The following is a 16669-nucleotide window of genomic DNA, read 5'->3' on the forward strand; positions in this document are numbered from 1 at the left end:
AAACGCTGCATAAATCAACACGCAAAGGTAATGTATGGATGTGATCAGTAGCAGTAAAGAAAATAAATGCCGTTTGGGCACTTTACTGCGAAGCGTAGCAGTCCATAATAAAGTTGTTGTGATTAGTAGCTTTGGAGAAAATAAATGCCGTTAAGGGGCACTCCATTGTGAAGCGTAGCATTCAACGAAGTGTATGGATGTGATCAGTAATAGTAAAGAAAATAAATGCCGTTTGGGCACTTTACTGCGAAGCGTAGCAGTCCATAATAAAGTTGTTGTGATTAGTAGCTTTGGAGAAAATAAATGCCGTTAAGGGGCACTCCATTGTGAAGCGTAGCATTCAACGAAGTGTATGGATGTGATCAGTAACAGTAAAGAAAATAAATGCCGTTTGGGCACTTTACTGCGAAGCGTAGCAGTCCATAATAAAGTTGTTGTGATTAGTAGCTTTGGAGAAAATAAATGCCGTTAAGGGGCACTCCATTGTGAAGCGTAGCATTCAACGAAGTGTATGGATGTGATCAGTAACAGTAAAGAAAATAAATGCCGTTTGGGCACTTTACTGCGAAGCGTAGTAGTCCATAATAAAGTTGTTGTGATTAGTAGCTTTGGAGAAAATAAATGCCGTTAAGGGGCACTCCATTGTGAAGCGTAGCATTCAACGAAGTGTATGGATGTGATCAGTAACAGTAAAGAAAATAAATGCCGTTTGGGCACTTTACTGCAAAGCGTAGCAGTCCATAATAAAGTTGTTGTGATTATTAGCTTTGGAGAAAATAAATGCCGTTAAGGGGCACTCCATTGTGAAGCGTAGCATTCAACGAAGTGTATGGATGTGATCAGTAACAGTAAAGAAAATAAATGCCGTTTGGGCACTTTACTGCGAAGCGTAGCAGTCCATAATAAAGTTGTTGTGATTAGTAGCTTTGGAGAAAATAAATGCCGTTAAGGCGCACTCCATTGTGAAGCGTAGCATTCAACGAATTGTATGGTGTGACTAGTAGCCGTACAGAAAATAAATGCCGTTTGGGCACTTGTACTGCGAAGCGTAGCAATCCATAATAATTTGTTGTAATTAAAAGTGTTAGAGAAAATAAACGATGTTAAGATGCACTCCATTTCGAAACATAACAATCATTTCGAAGTGTATCATCGAAGTAAACATACAATCAAAAACTACTTGTTATAAATGCATGATTACAGCAGAAAAAACACTAAAAACCGACAGCCATCACCAAAAAATCTTGCGAAGTGATTAGCTGATCACAAGGCACAAAAGATGTCGGTTAAAAACCGACACCCCTACAATAAAACGATGTTCTAAGATATGTTACATCAACAATAAGTGCCCTAACAGCATCTGGCAAAAAGTCAAAAGCCAACCGGCTAAACTAAAAAACCCTAACATGTATGAGGCCGGCTGGGAAAAGTAGAGGATCCGCAAGAAGAGGAGGGTGATGACTGCCAAGACCGTCAAACGGCACGCTCATCACCAGACCAGTAGGCATCTTCTGGAACTTGCAAGGGGGGCAAGGTTCTTTGATTGGCATTGCAAATCACAGCCTCGGGTAGCTCCTGAGGCTCAAAGCCGGTAGCAACCTTGTACAGCTCCTTCTCCTCATACCCAGCCTCAAATTCTTGCCACCCATCCTCATCCAGCTTCTTCACATGGCAAACGACCCGATGAGCAGCGCACCAACCACCGTTATGGCGCAGAGTAAGAATATCATTAAACCAGTCAGACTGGAGAAGCTTATCAACAGCTCTCTTGGCGGCAGTCTTCTTCACCACAGGCAAACTCTGGTTAAGACCAGTCAGCTCCTCAGTCAGACCGTCTGCCCTCTCAGTTTCAGCCTTCAGCTTCGGCTCAACCTCTTCCAGCCTTCGGTTCGCCGCCTCCAAATTCGAAGAAGCACTCTCCAACTTCTTCTCATTAATCTTCAAAGCAGATTCAGCCGCCTCAGCCCGCTTCTTCAGCTCGGCAATATCAATGCTATTCTGCGTCAGCTGCATCTGGTTCCAACGATAGACATAGTACAAATCCATGCTGGATTGAACAGCCTAAGAAACAAAAAAAATTGTTGTACAAATGAGTAATCAAAAAAAAGCCGGATAGAAAGTTGTAGCAAGCTAAGCAAGAAATACCTTGTATAAATCGTTGAAATGCTGAGCAGCAGGGGCGTCAATCTGACCCTGTGGCCTGTCAGCAGGAGTAATCAGATCCCGAAAAGCACGGTAGCCCAAATCCCCACCATCCTTAGCAGAATCCGTCGCCACCGACTCCCCACACAGCAGATCAATGTTTGGGTAGAACTGATCGGTGGGTTCGCCGCCAGAAGACCCGAACCATGATTTCATTGCTTCCGGGATCTTAAAGGGGGTATCCTCAATCCAACTGCCGGTACGAAGCGGCAGATGATAATTTAGTCGAGAATCACCAGATCGATTCTCGCTACGACTAACAGGAGGCATACTAGAATTACCCCCTGTCACTGCGGCCGACATGGCACAGTGCTGAAACGGAGCCTCATTCTCGCCGCCACGATCTTCCTCGTCCAAAATCTCAATGGACGGCTGCGGAGACGGGTGAACCGCAACAGCAGAATCAGCCGTCTTTTTGAAAGCATCGTCAGCATGGATTTCGTACTGATCAACAGCAGCCGAAACATCATCGCCGCCAGCGGCCTTAGACTTCTTAGTGGGGTCAGAACGCCCACTAGTAAGTGACGACCTCTTCCGAGTCCTCCCACCACGGCCGGTTGGATTAGATTGCATAGTGGGCGGTTGCACAGTTTTTGGAATAGAGACAGACGAAGATTTTGTTTTAGAACCGCCGGCAACACGATTCTTCGCAACAGTAGCAGTTGAGCGACGGGAGGAGGCACGTGTGGAATACGTTGATATGGTGTCGTACTTTCCCTTAGGCGGCGGAGGCTGCGTACACACAGGTCGCCAATTCTCGTCAAATCCGAGAATTTCTCTATCCAATGTTTTAGTACCTGCAAAGACAACGACTCAATTAAAACCGGAAAAAAACTTATGCAATACACAAAGCTATAAAATAGCAATAATAAGTACATCCCATTCGGCTGAAAATATGTTTACCAAAGCAGTGGGTGTTGCAAAGGCCGACAGCGGACAAGGGCTGATTACCCAAAATATAATAGGCATTAGGGAGCCAATTTCGATTAACAGCCTGTTTTTTGCTGAGGCCGACATCTAAAATGTCACACGCCAAATAATCAAAAGCCTTTCTCTCCCGCCGGCCCAAGCCACGCTGGTCATACTGCTCCATTCGAGGCCGGGGTTTAGAAAATGTCCGTCGGAGCAAAAAGCCGTCAGGAACTTGAACGAAGTAAAAGCGATCCTGCCAATCTTTACAGCTCGACAAAGGAGGATGCACAGTCTTTCTCTTCGTTGCGCTATACGCCGACATCCACCCCGTCTCTCCATCCTTCTTCAACCATAACAGCCGCTTGAACAAATTCAACGTCAGCGGCCATTGTTTAAACAAACACAACCAGACATATGAGATAACAGTTCTGATGGTAGTAGGGGTAACTTGGGCCAAGCAGACGTTCCAAGCCCGGAATATTTTCTCAACAAAGGGGTGCAGAGGAAAGCGAAGCCCAAAATCGAAATGCTTCGCATACACAGCAATATGGCCGGGAGGACAGTCGAATATAGTTGCACCTTCATCCGGCACTACCAGCTTATACTCAGCCGACAATCCAAGAAAAGTCCCTCCATGAACCACATGATTCTTCTTTATGATCAGATCGCGCCAAGACGTCAAAATCGCGGTTGTACGAGGAAGACTTTTTAAGGGAGGGAGTTCTTCTTTCCTATGAACATCCGTGGAGTCGTCGGTAAAATAAGGCTGTTCTTTAGCCTCATCCGCAAGAACTTCAGCGACTATCACGTCGGCCGGATCGTCATCATCTGAACCAATACCGTCGTCTCCAATGTCTGCGTCATCCCTACCAGAAACGCCAGCATCTTCACCATCATCACCCCTATGAGCATCAACATCCTTGCCGGCGGAATCCTCAAAGATGGAATCACCATCGGAGTATTCGCCGGTAGCCATATCAATATCATCATTAACAGGCTCTTTACCAGGGCGGCGGCCACTAGTGCTAGCCGGTTGTTCGGAAGCCATCCTATCAGCCTGACCAAAAGAAACACCGAAGTTGCCAGTATTAGTTCCATACTGCCCGTGGCCACTGCCGGTGGAATTCAAGAATTCCCGGTAATCACGAATATAATACCGCACCGAAAGGGGAGAAACATCTAAAGCAGGCTCAGAAGCCGGAATAGGATGCTCGCGAGACCTCATTTCCCGTATCATTCGAGCCCGCAGATGATGTAGGGCATAACAACGCTCTCTCTCAGCCTGATTCAAACCCTCGTCATAAACCTCACGAATGGCAGTCCGGCTCCTCCCGGGCCCAACTACAATTACTCTCTTGAGGAACACTCCAACCGGTAAACCCAGAAGGCTGAGAAGAAGGGTTGTCCCCACCCACATTTTTGGTCATTTTGTTTTTAAGGCGGCGGATAATTAAAAACAAGAAAAAATTTGACACCACAGAAATGCAAAAACAAAAATATATGTATAGCAAAGAGTAGCAAAATAGAGGGGTGGGTACCTACTGTTTTTTCTGGAGTTTGAAATACAAATGAAGCACGCGAAAGAGAAAAACAGGGAGAACCTACAAAAAACACAGAAACGAAAGAAAATCAAGCACAAAAATAAGAGAGGAAGAAAAACCCGAAATTCGGTAACAACGAAAAAGGAGGCTAATAAACCTTGGAAAATTCAAACCACAACAACAGCAAAAGCTTGAGAATCAAACAGCAACAAATTTCAGCGAAAAACCCAGGGGAAGAGAGAGAGAAAGGTCGGAAGTTCAAGAATAAAGTGGGTGAAATGAAAAATCTCGAAGAGGTTAAGGCCTTTTATTGGTCAAAGGGGGGTATACAAAACGTCACGACCCGTAAGTCAAGCAGTTAAAAGGTCAGTTACATTCAGAATCAACGACCCAGATTAAGCACACCAAATAACGCTCGAGATGAAGGCCACGTGGGAGAACGTGGGTAACAATCTCCCGCCACTTGCACGACAAAAATTCAAAAATAATGCCTAGTCACCCACAGCATCTTCAAGGGGGCTAGTCGTCCAAACCTTCTTCAAGGGGGCTAGTCGTCCAAACCTTTTTCAAGGGGGCTAGTCGTCAAAATATTTTTTCAAGGGGGCTAGTCGTCCAAACCTTTTTCAAGGGGGCTATCGTCCAAATCTTTTTTCAAGGGGGATAGTCGTCAAAACCTTTTTCAAGGGGGCTAGTAGTCCAAATCTTTTTTCCAAAGGACCTAGCAACGGATTTCTTCATTCAGAGAGAAGGCGGTCGACAAACTGTTCGCGGTCTTTTCTCAGAAATACTCGCAATACAGTCAGCGCCCGCGCTTCACTCTGAGGGGGCTAGTTGTACCACCAGGTAGCAAAATAATACTTATTTTTTCCCATTAAACTCAGAGCAAGCGCAACAATTGTCATATATGCGCTTACTCTGAGGGGGCTAGTTGTACGGGGTGTCCTACCGGCACCACCGGGTACCGGCAGAACTCCCCGTATGTAAACTTAACCTGCAGGTAATCTGGTCATCTTAGGTAAATATCCTCTACCGGCATTATTTGCAAGACAACCTACCGGCATTATCATGAAGACAACCAACCAAGGGTCACTATCAACAGGTCGCTATCTAACCACAAGGGACCTACCAGATCGTACCCTTGGATTGGTCTATATAAGGAGCACCTCATTTATTGCTATGAGGGACACAAACACTTAAACACACTTCTTTCTTACTCCCTAATCATCTCTTAATCTCTCAGTAATCTTACTTAAGCATCGGAGGGGGGATCCTCGAACCACCCCCGAGGCTAGTTAATCCATTCTGTTGTGCAGATATCAACCGGCAATCTCGACAGGAATCCAGTATCCCACAGTCAGCTGTTCTCATTCCACACCCGGAACAGAATGCGCAGACAATAGCCTGAATTCGTGCGAAAAACAGGAGTATTGTGTCAACAGCCATGGAAGTTATAAGTGTACATGCCCAACCGGCTACTATGGGTCGGCCACCAAAGACGATCCTTGTATGATTGAAGGCCATACAGCAAGCAGGAAGAAATTGGTGCTGGCAATTAAAACCATCGTCGGTGAGTCTGGAATTCCACCTGTACGGGGTGTCCTACCGGCACCACGTGGTACCGGCAGAACTCCTCGTAGGTAAACTTAACCTGCAGGTAATCTGGTCATATCAGGAACAGAAGGGCTACCGGCAATATTGGAAAGACCCCTACCGGCATTATCATGAAAATAACCAACCATGGGTCACTATCAACAGGTCGCTATCTAAACACAAGGGACCCACCTGATCGTACCCTGGGATTGGTCTATATAAGGAGCACCCCATTTATTGCAATGGGGTACACACGAACACTTAAACACACTTCTTTCTTACTCTCTAATCATCTCTTAATCATCTCTTAATCTCTCAGTAATCTTACTTAAGCATCGGAGGGGGGATCCTCGAGCCATATCAATATCATCATTAACAGGCTCTTTACCAGGGCTGCGGCCACTAGTGCTAGCCGGTTGTTCGGAAGCCATCCTATCAGCCTGACCAAAAGAAACACCAAAGTTGCCATTATTAGTTCCATACTGCCCGTGGCCACTGCCGGCGGAATCCAAGAATTCCCGGTAATCACGAATATAATACCGCACCGAAAGGGGAGAAACATCTAAAGCAGGCTCAGATGCCGGAATAGGATGCTCATGAGACCTCATTTCCCGTATCATTCGAGCCCGCAGATGATGTAGGGCATAACAACGCTCTCTCTCAGCCTGATTCAAACCCTCGTCATAAACCTCACGAATGGCAGTCCGTCTTAAATTAGATTGAGAGTACGGCTCCTCCCGGGCCCAACTACAATTACTCTCTTGAGGAACACTCCAACCGGTAAACCCAGAAGGCTGAGAAGAAGGGTTGTCCCCACCCAAATTTTTGGTCATTTTGTTTTTAAGGCGGCGGATAATTAAAAAATTTGACACCACAGAAAAGCAAAAACAAAAATATATGTATAGCAAAGAGTAGCAAAATAGAGGAGGGGGTACCTACTGTTTTTCTGGAGTTTGAAATACAAATGAAGCACGCGAAAGAGAAAAACAGGGAGAACCTACAAAAAACACAGAAACGAAAGAAAATCAAGCACAAAAATAAAAGAGAGGAAGAAAAACCCGAAATTCAGCAACAACGAAAAGGGAGGCTAATAAACCTTGGAAAATTCAAACCACAACAACAGCAAAAGCTTGAGAATCAAACAGCAACAAAGTTCAGCGAAAAACCCCAGGGGAAGAGAGAGAGAAAGGTCGGAAGTTCAAGAAAAAAGTGGGTGAAATAAAAAAATCTCGAAGAGGTTAAGGGCTTTTATGGGTCAAAGGGGGGTATGCAAAACGTCACGACCCGTAAGTCAAGCAGTTAAAAGGTCAGTTACACTCAAAATCAACGACCCAGATTAAGCGCACCAAATAACGCTCGGGATGAAGGCCACGTGGGAGAACGTGAGTAACAATCTCCCGCCACTTGCAAGATAAAAATTCAAATAATGCCTAGTCACCCACAGCATCTTCAAGGTGGCCAGCCGTCCAAATCTTTAATCAAGGGGGCTAGTTGCCAAAATTTTTCTAAAGGGGCTAGTCTTCCAAATGTTATCTAAGGGGGCTAATCGTCCAAATATTCTTTCTCAAGGGGGCTAGTCATCCAAATGTTTTTTTTCCAGAGGGGCTAGTCGTCCAAATATTTTTTCTTAATTAGGGGGCTTGTCGCCCGAATGTTTTTTCCAAAGGACCTAGCAATGTAATTCTTCATTCAGAGCGAAGGCAGTCGGCAAACTGTTCACGGTCTTTCCTCAAAAAACACCAGCAACACAGTCTACGCCCGCACTTCACTCTGAGGGGGCTAGTTGTACCACCAGGTATCAAAATAGTACTTATTTTTTCCGGTTTAATCAGAGCAAGCGCAGCAATTGTCATATATGCGCTTACTCTGAGGGGGCTAGTTGTACGGGGTGTCCTACCGGCACCACGTGGTACCGGCAGAACTCCCCGTAGGTAAACTTAACCTGCAGGTAATCTGGTCATATAAGGAACAGAAGGGCTACCGGCAATATTGGAAAGACCCCCTACCGGCACTATCATGAAGATAACCAACCATGGGTCACTATGAACAGGTCGCTATCTAAACACAAGGGACCCACCTGATCGTACCCTGAGATTGGTCTATATAAGGAGCACCTCATTTATTGCTATGGGGTACACACAAACACTTAAACACACTTCTTTCTTACTCTCTAATCATCTCTTGATCATCTCTTAATCTCTCAGTAATCTTACTTAAGCATCGGAGGGGGATCTTCGAACCACCCCCGAGGCTAGTTAATCCATTCTGTTGTGCAGATACCAACCGGCACTCTCAACAGGAATCCAGTATCCCACAGTCAGCTGTTCTCATTCCACACCCGGAACACCACCTTATATTAATCTTCATTTTACCTTTTATGTTGATTTTTCTGCAATTCTATGCTGATGTTATCCTAATTAATCAACAACAATCGGGTCAACAAATTTGCTTTTTTTCTCATTCAATTTAATATGATGATAGTTTTCAGTTTTCACACGAGGAAGTCTCGTACTGATTACTTGTATCTATTTATCCAATTTGGTCAAAGACTACTTAACGTCGAGAAAACCTCGTCTTCACACATGTCGAAAACTTATACTCCAGCAGTCACTATTTATCTTCCATCCCCATCCGACTTACGTAATACGCATTACTACTCCAAAAAAAAAAAAAATACACAAACTAGTGATACTACTACTCAAAGTCAAAGTTCATACAAGAATTAAACTTGTGATTTTTTGTATTTTAAGCCCATGAAAAAAATAGCTTTTATCTTTTTAACATCTTACTAATTTTTTTTGGAAAAGTTGATTATAATGATCCCAATTTTGACCGATTTGCTTTTATTAATCGGACTAAATTTTTTTTATATTCCAAACATTAGGGATTCTCTTTTAATGGGCCAAAACCGGAAATAACCTACTAAACAGGTATAAATTGTGTATAATTCTTAAATGGACTTGGTTCACACTAAATTTATTGTGAATCATGTCTTAAAATAAAGTTAACAACTTATACCTAATTTATTTTGGCATTTTATTAGGATTATTATGGGAAAAAATATCTAATTTGTGTCGTTGATACATGTTGTGCTTGAATAATGTGATTTTAAGTCATAATTCGCTTTTAAAAACATAGCGTTACTATGTTTCAAAAAATAGTTACGATTTCTAAAAATGTTGGTGTTTAATTTATTATAGTTACTATATAAACAATAAAGGTCATTATGAGTGTAAAAATATGCTAGTGAAAATTACTGATTTTGGGTTCACACTAATATTATTGTGGACCAGGTCCACGCAAGAATATTCCATAAATTGTCACGTGTTATTTTTTATCGGGTTTTCAGAAGAAAAAAATGAAAATGAAAAAAGATGGACTATCTAAAAATATATTACTAGACACAACAGTACAATAACCAATTACCAAGACGAAGTCATTGAATTTATCAAAAAAAAAAAAGACGAAGTCATTGAAGCCGTTAGAGTTCTCTCTTTCTACTCAAGAAAATCCCATTAATAACTTCAATATTGACAAATAATTTTTGTGGAAACTAAACCTATAACCGCTGTGATATCATGCTTGATTATGAGAAACTCATTGAACTGAAGTGTAGAATGAGGAACACAAATATGACTAAAAGTCTACATCGAATATCCTAAAAGATTAAATCCTAGTAGATTTCTATCTCTATCATATATTAATAGGAAATACTAACCAATTTAGCATTGGTTGTCAAAATAGAGATAAAATAATGGCCAAATTATATATTTTTTAGCTTAAATTAAGCCAAGGTCATTTTCAAATCAACCTCGTTGATGATTGTTTTCATGATTTAGGTGTTTGTAGCGGCATCATTGTTTCTTTGTTGGTTGTATTTTGGTTTAATTGGCAACATGGAAATAAAAAGCTCCGAAAAATGAAAGAGACATTCTTTGTTGAAAATGGTGGTCATATATTGCATAAAAAACTATCAGAACGCGATGTATCAGTTGGCAACACGGTTAAAATGTTTGCAGTTGAAGAACTGAAGAAGGCGACTGATAATTATAGCGAGAATAGCATCATTGGTCGAGGAGGTTTTGGGATGGTTTACAAAGGATTATTACCAAACAACCAAGTAGTTGCCATCAAAAGGTCTGTCAAAGTGGATCCAGGTCAAGTTGATCAATTTATCAATGAAATTGTTGCCTTGTCTCAAATCAACAACAAAAATGTGGTGAAACTCTTGGGTTGTTGCTTGGAAACAGAGGTACCGTTACTCGTTTATGAATTCATAAGTAATGGTACGTTACATGACCATTTGCACAGAGATGAAAAATTGCATGTTTTTAGTTGGGATATTCGGCTTAGAATTGCAGCAGAAGTTGCAGAGGTGTTGGCCTATTTGCACACTACAATTTCTATACCGATAATTCACAGGGATATTAAGTCTGCAAATATACTTTTGGATGATAAATACATAGCAAAAGTCGCGGATTTTGGAGCTTCTAAGCTAGTCCCGGTAGATGAAGAGCAGTTAGGAACAATGGTTCAAGGAACATGCGGTTATCTTGATCCAGAGTACATGCAAACTGGTGAGCTAACTGATAAGAGCGATGTTTATAGCTTTGGTGTTGTTCTTGTCGAGTTACTAACTAGTGAGAAGGCTATTTCATATGCAAAGCCCGAGAATGAGAGAAACCTTGCAGTATGCTTTCTAAGAAAGCTTAAGGAAACTCGTTTGTTTGAAATCCTTGATGACAAAGTAGTGAATGATAGAGCAATCGGGCAGCTTATGCAAGTTGTGTATCTTGCTAAGAGGTGCCTTGAATTGAAAGGGGAAGATCGCCCTACCATGAAGGAGGTTGCAAGAGAAATCGATAGGATCGATAGAATATGGTCGTCAAAAAATGGCGTACTACTTGAAGAAGAAAGTGAATATCTTCTTGGTAAGACGCATGTTTTCCCCCATTGAGAAGCCAAAGTAGAGTTGTGCGATTGGTGCCTTCGAATGATGAGAGATGAAGTGAGGAAGATTACAGATTTAAGATTCTTGATTATCAGATCGGCATTTTTATTTATTCTACTTCTTCAGTCACATAATATAGTGTCCGTTTATTATTGTTGTTGTGTTTTACTAGAAAAATACATAATTTTATTATTTAAAACAAAAAAAACAATAAAGTTATGGAGGAGTGAGAGGAAATTGGTGGAAATAAAATGAACAATACAATTTTGCATGGTACAAAGTTTACGGCACATGTTTTGTAGGTAAAAGTAGGACAATTCGAGTATTTAATTTAATTTGTTTGATAATGATATAGTAGGCTAAAATCAATTAATAAAATACTTAAAAAATTGCCAAACTAGGCACAATATTTTGGTACACCCAATTAAAATAGAAAACATATATTATGGAACAAAGAGAGTAATATTAGTGGTACCCCTCCGTATTAAAATAGGAGACACACTTACCATTTCTGACCGTATTTAAATAGGAGACACACTTACCATTTTTAGTAACTTTTCAACTACACCATCTAATTAAATAATATCTCTAATTTACCCAATGACCCAATAGACACCTAATTTGTGTCTCCCCTAAAGTCCAATGACGATACCGCCAATAGATTTATGTGGTTAATTTCTAAGTGCTAAAAATTATGTGAAGGTCGTCGACCTATGACGACTTCAAAACTTTAGATAAATTTGGACTGTTAGACTATGTTGATTAAATCGTAGTAAATCCATCTAAAAAGCCTTTTACAGTCTTGTTTGGTTACAATAAATAGGGAGGAATGAAGTATATTTTTATAACTTTTAATTATTATAAATTGCATATAAATCTTATTCCCATCAAAATGAATTAATCTACAATTAAACCATCATTATGGACGATCATCATCAACCATCATCTCTAATTATGATATTCGATCATCTTCTGAAGACAGCTCCCCAAATACAATAGTGTCAGTCTCTTTCATTTGTGGTAAGGATCCAGTGTCTAATATTACCCTTGTAGGTAGTATGTTGGCTCCTAGGATGAGGGAAGAAGGTACGGAGTAGTATGATTAGGTGTAGAATGAGTGTTGGGCCGGTGGATGCGAATCTGGGTTGTGTATTTTAGGTTTGTGAGGAGCAGTTCTTTTGCTCTCCTCACTCTCAAAATTGTCCATCATCATTAATAATGTTTTTTATGGAAATCATTGATAATCTTAATAGAACAAAAACAATCGTCAACATGTATATTCATTTACCTTCTTCTTCCTCAACCATGAATCATTATCTTCTTCCTCAACCATGAATCATTATTTCTTCCTCAACCATCATTGATTTTCAATTACAAATTAATGATTCACATTCACACTAACGATTTTATAATATCAAATTATAATAACGGTCTTTTGAAGGAAATAATGCCCTTGGTCCAAGTATGCATTCAATGTTAAGTCTAATAAATGCGGTTCAGTATTAATTAACAAGTTAATAATTCAGTGAGATCAAGTGAGCTGAATGCCTAGCTAGAGGCCGCTTCAGTTCAGGTGGAATTAATGATATTAATCCACAGCTTACTCTTGACTGAACCCGTAGGGTCACACAAATAGTACGTAAACGGATCAAGTATTTAATGGCATTAAATACTCCATCTATAGATATTCGGAATCGACGGATCTTGGTTTCAGTGGGAGCTGAGATCGTCACAGGCAAGAAATAAATACTCCGGAAACGATGATATTGCCGGAAACGGAAATATGGATCGTATCCGAAATATAAATATTATCCAAGTCGTAGATGTTGCCGGAAACGGAAACATGGTACGTATCGGAAAATATTATCGGAAATAGAAATATTGCCGAATCGGAAATATTGCCGGAAACGGAAATATTGTCTGAATCGGAAATATTATCGGAATCGGAAAATAAATCCGGAAACGAAAATATTAAATATTTGTTCGAAACGGAAATTAATTGTGGAATCGGAAATGTTAAATATTGTTCGTATCGGAAATGAATTCTGGAATCGGAAAATTAATCGGAAGCGCGTCGTACGAATTAGCATCGGACGAGCTTGCTAGACGAAGGCCCAGCACGAAGCCAGGCCCACGTCCAGCAAGGGAAACGCGCGCCACAACACGCCAGCCCAAGGCTGCGCCAGGCCCACCATAAGGCAGGCCCAGCGCGCGCCCAAGGCTGCGGCGGTCGTGGGCTGCGTTGCTCGGGCTGTGCGCGCGCGCGCATGGCGCCCCTCGTGGGCTGCTGTGCGTGCGTGTGTGTTTGTGTTCACATACAAAACCTAAAACGTACAGGATTCGTTTAATGATTAAATTCCTAATCCTAAATGATAAATTAATTAAATAAGAGTTTCACTAGGATTCTAATTTAATTAATTCGTATCCTAGTAGGATTCCAATTCTCTTTCCATACCCCTATAAATATGTGGCCTGGGTTCACAATTTATAACGAGTTTTCAAGTATTCAAAGTGAGTTTTTGAGAGAAAAATTCAGTCACATATCTTGCCTAAAAGTGCCGAAAATTATTAGTACCTTAAGGGCGATTCTAGTTGGTCAATCTTAAGGCGGATCCGGACGTGCTGTGGACTATCTACGGAGGGACGACACTTGGAGTCCTAAAGACTTGTTCTTGTTCGGTTCGGGCGCAGCTAGGGAAGGCACGCAACAAATAGTATGCATCTAAACTATGCTATATGATTATGTGTAAATAATATGTATTCCTGGCTAAATGGTTTTTCCGCATGATTTATGTATTGTCATATGTATCATAACCTAACAGTGGTATCACGAGCCTCTTATTATTTTCATAATCTAAATTGCATGAACATGGTTAAATATTACAAATTTGCAAGAATTAAAAGGGGTGATTAATTTTCGTAATTGTTAATTAATTGCAAATTGCGTTTATTTAATTATACGTACGCAGTTTTTCGGCAGTTTCTTCGTTACTCATCCAAATCGAGTGATTTTTGTGTCAATTCCGCATGTAAAAGGCATTCTAAAATTTTGACAAAAACAGTATTTTTCTGCCGAACCCAGAATTCTCAAATTCTAAGCCTAACTATGACTTTTCGAAGGTTTTAGTTTTTCGAATGCAAAATTTCGTAAATTTAAGATGTTAAATTAAATATTTGCGGTTCTTGTTGATAAATCTTGAATTTTTGATTGACCTACTGTATATGTTTAACAAGTTTGAATGCCTAGCCTTGTTAATTATGCAATCTAATTTGTAATTATGATTAATTTGTTGAAAATTAGAATAATTTAGAATTAATTTGATTTTCATAATTAATTATAATTTAATTAGATACCTATGATTAAAAACCACCATAAAAACTGTAAATTTATGATAAATTTTAAATTTTTATGACCTAGGCTTGAATCCATGATAATCGGAAATCAATTGAATAATAAATTTTCGATTTTTTCGCCCTAAAATTATGAAATTAATATTATTTATTAATTTGTCATTAATTTTAAATATAAATTTTCAAATTTTATGCGATTCGTTCATATAACTTGCACGCACAAAGCAATGGACGCTACGTGTTACCCTTAAGGGGTGTTGTATAGTGCGGGCATGTGACGACGAGCAAGGGAGCTCGTCGCCCATGCGGCACGAATGCAATGAGCAAGGCCATGGTGCACGAGCACAAGGCAGCAGCCCTGCCTTGTGTCGTGGGCTGTGAGCAATGGACGAATGGGCATGGGCGAAGGCAAGGCACGGCAGTCGCGTGTGGGCAGCAAGCGAGCTGCGCCACAACGCGCACTGCCTCGCGCAAGCGCGCGCAGCCTCGCGCGCAGCGAGGGCAAGCTCGCGTGCCACGAGTGCTGCGCCCAGCGTCGATGCTGCGCGCAGCGAGCGCTGGCTCGCACCAAGCGAGCGCTAGCGAGCGCGCACAACATGCGCTGGCGAGTGCACGAAGCGAGCGCTGGCTCGCTTGCATCGAGCGCTGACGCGCGCCCAGCGAGCACATGCTCGCGTGCATCGAGCGCTGGCGCGCGCGCAGCGAGCACCAGCTCGCGCGATGGCTTGCGAAGGGTAAAAGCAGCAGCTATGCGACGCAGAGCATGGGCTGCGCGCACATGGCCAGCGATGGCTGTGTGCGTGTGGCCCATGGGCGTGTGATGCGTGAGGTGTTTGCGTTGCGATTAGATCGTTTTGAAATTTTAATTTGAAATTTTCAGTTTACGTAATTTTAATTAATTTTAAAATTAATAATTTAAATTATTTTCTTGGATTTTAATTTTGAATATTGTAATTATAATAAATTTTATTTATTCTAATTATTTTACTAAAATTAAAATCATGAATTAATTTAAATACGACTGAAATTAAATTAAACTTTTTGGATTCAATTATAAATTTATATGAGCTTTAAATTTTAATTAAATTTGTATGTTTCCGGTTAGACTAGAAATACATTTTTATGTTTAAAATTAGTAAAGCATATGAATTTATTGGTTTAAGTGGGAGCGCTTTTAGTCATAAACTCTTGATTAGGTCTACAAAACCTTAAGGTTAAAACAACTTGATTAGAATTAATAAGGACTGAATAATTGGTAGATTATTGGTGCCCTTGATTAATTGCTGCAAATGTTTACGTGATGCATAATGTGTTTTACTAACTAGCTATGTGGGCCATTCATGATAATGAATGGGTGAATGGTATATATTGTATATGTACTGTTTTGCAGGTTATGAAGTGACTAGTATGGCCCAAATAGGATAGAAAATATGGTCTGCGTACCATTAATTTGAATGTAATTGGTCTAAAGTACCAAAGTTGTTTTTCAATTCAAATATGGTCTGCGTACCATCAAATAGTTGTAATTAGTTTTAATTATAGCTTATCCTATTTGAAGAAAATGGTGCCTCCCACGGAGATTTTCAAGACGAACTTTGAAGTTAAAGCTTCAAGATGAAGTCGGGCCATACTAGATCACATTTATCTTATGCATGTTTTAAGTTATTTATTGCTTTTAAATATGTCTTAAAATGCATGAGATTAAAAGCTTGATTATGTTGCATGATTAAGGATTTTAGTTCACTTAAAATCTAACCAACATAGTAAGAGCCTTAAGTTCCAAACTGAAAAAAAAAAATTGAGTTAAAAGGTGCCATGCCAAAATATACACTTGCTTGGATATCCTTTACATCAATCTAGTAATAGTTTTCGCTCAGCGAGGTGTTACTTATTGGTCCTAAAGGGGCAAGGTACACAAATAATTGTGAGTACATGTTAGTTTTGGTGAAACTCAACGATATAAGTAAGGAGTCCTTTTATGTCGTGGCAAAATCGATAGGTTTACCTAATAAGTTCTTAGACGTACCTATCAACCAAGAATAGTTTCTAGACTATTAGCAAAAGGCTTTTGCTTACCTAAGATGTTTTAGGATTAAGTCGACAAACTGTGCTTAGTTCTTCA

The 16669-nt window shown here is 40.6% G+C and overlaps 1 protein-coding gene across 1 annotated transcript; it reads left to right on the forward strand.

Moving 5' to 3' along the window:
- The first annotated feature begins 5075 nt into the window (after positions 1-5075).
- LOC110785378 (wall-associated receptor kinase 3-like) lies at positions 5076-11469 on the forward strand. The gene is made up of 3 exons (XM_056838873.1): positions 5076-5100; positions 6040-6222; positions 10085-11469. The coding sequence occupies exons 1-3, from the start codon at positions 5076-5078 to the stop codon at positions 11200-11202; spliced, it is 1326 nt and encodes a 441-aa protein (XP_056694851.1). The 3' UTR covers positions 11203-11469.
- Positions 11470-16669: the final 5200 nt, after the last annotated feature.

The sequence above is a fragment of the Spinacia oleracea genome, chromosome 3 (genome assembly GCF_020520425.1).
Source record: "Spinacia oleracea cultivar Varoflay chromosome 3, BTI_SOV_V1, whole genome shotgun sequence".
In the NCBI taxonomy this organism is placed as follows: domain Eukaryota; kingdom Viridiplantae; phylum Streptophyta; class Magnoliopsida; order Caryophyllales; family Amaranthaceae; genus Spinacia; species Spinacia oleracea.

Bases quoted from the DNA above. Each gene is read 5' to 3' on its own strand.
- LOC110785378 (XM_056838873.1), top strand. From the start codon at position 5,076: ATGAAGGCCACGTGGGAGAACGTGG. The intron at 5,101-6,039 runs GTAACAATCTCC...CACCCGGAACAG, and splicing joins GGCCACGTGGGAGAACGTGG to AATGCGCAGACAATAGCCTG. The intron at 6,223-10,084 runs GTGAGTCTGGAA...TTCATGATTTAG, and splicing joins GGCAATTAAAACCATCGTCG to GTGTTTGTAGCGGCATCATT.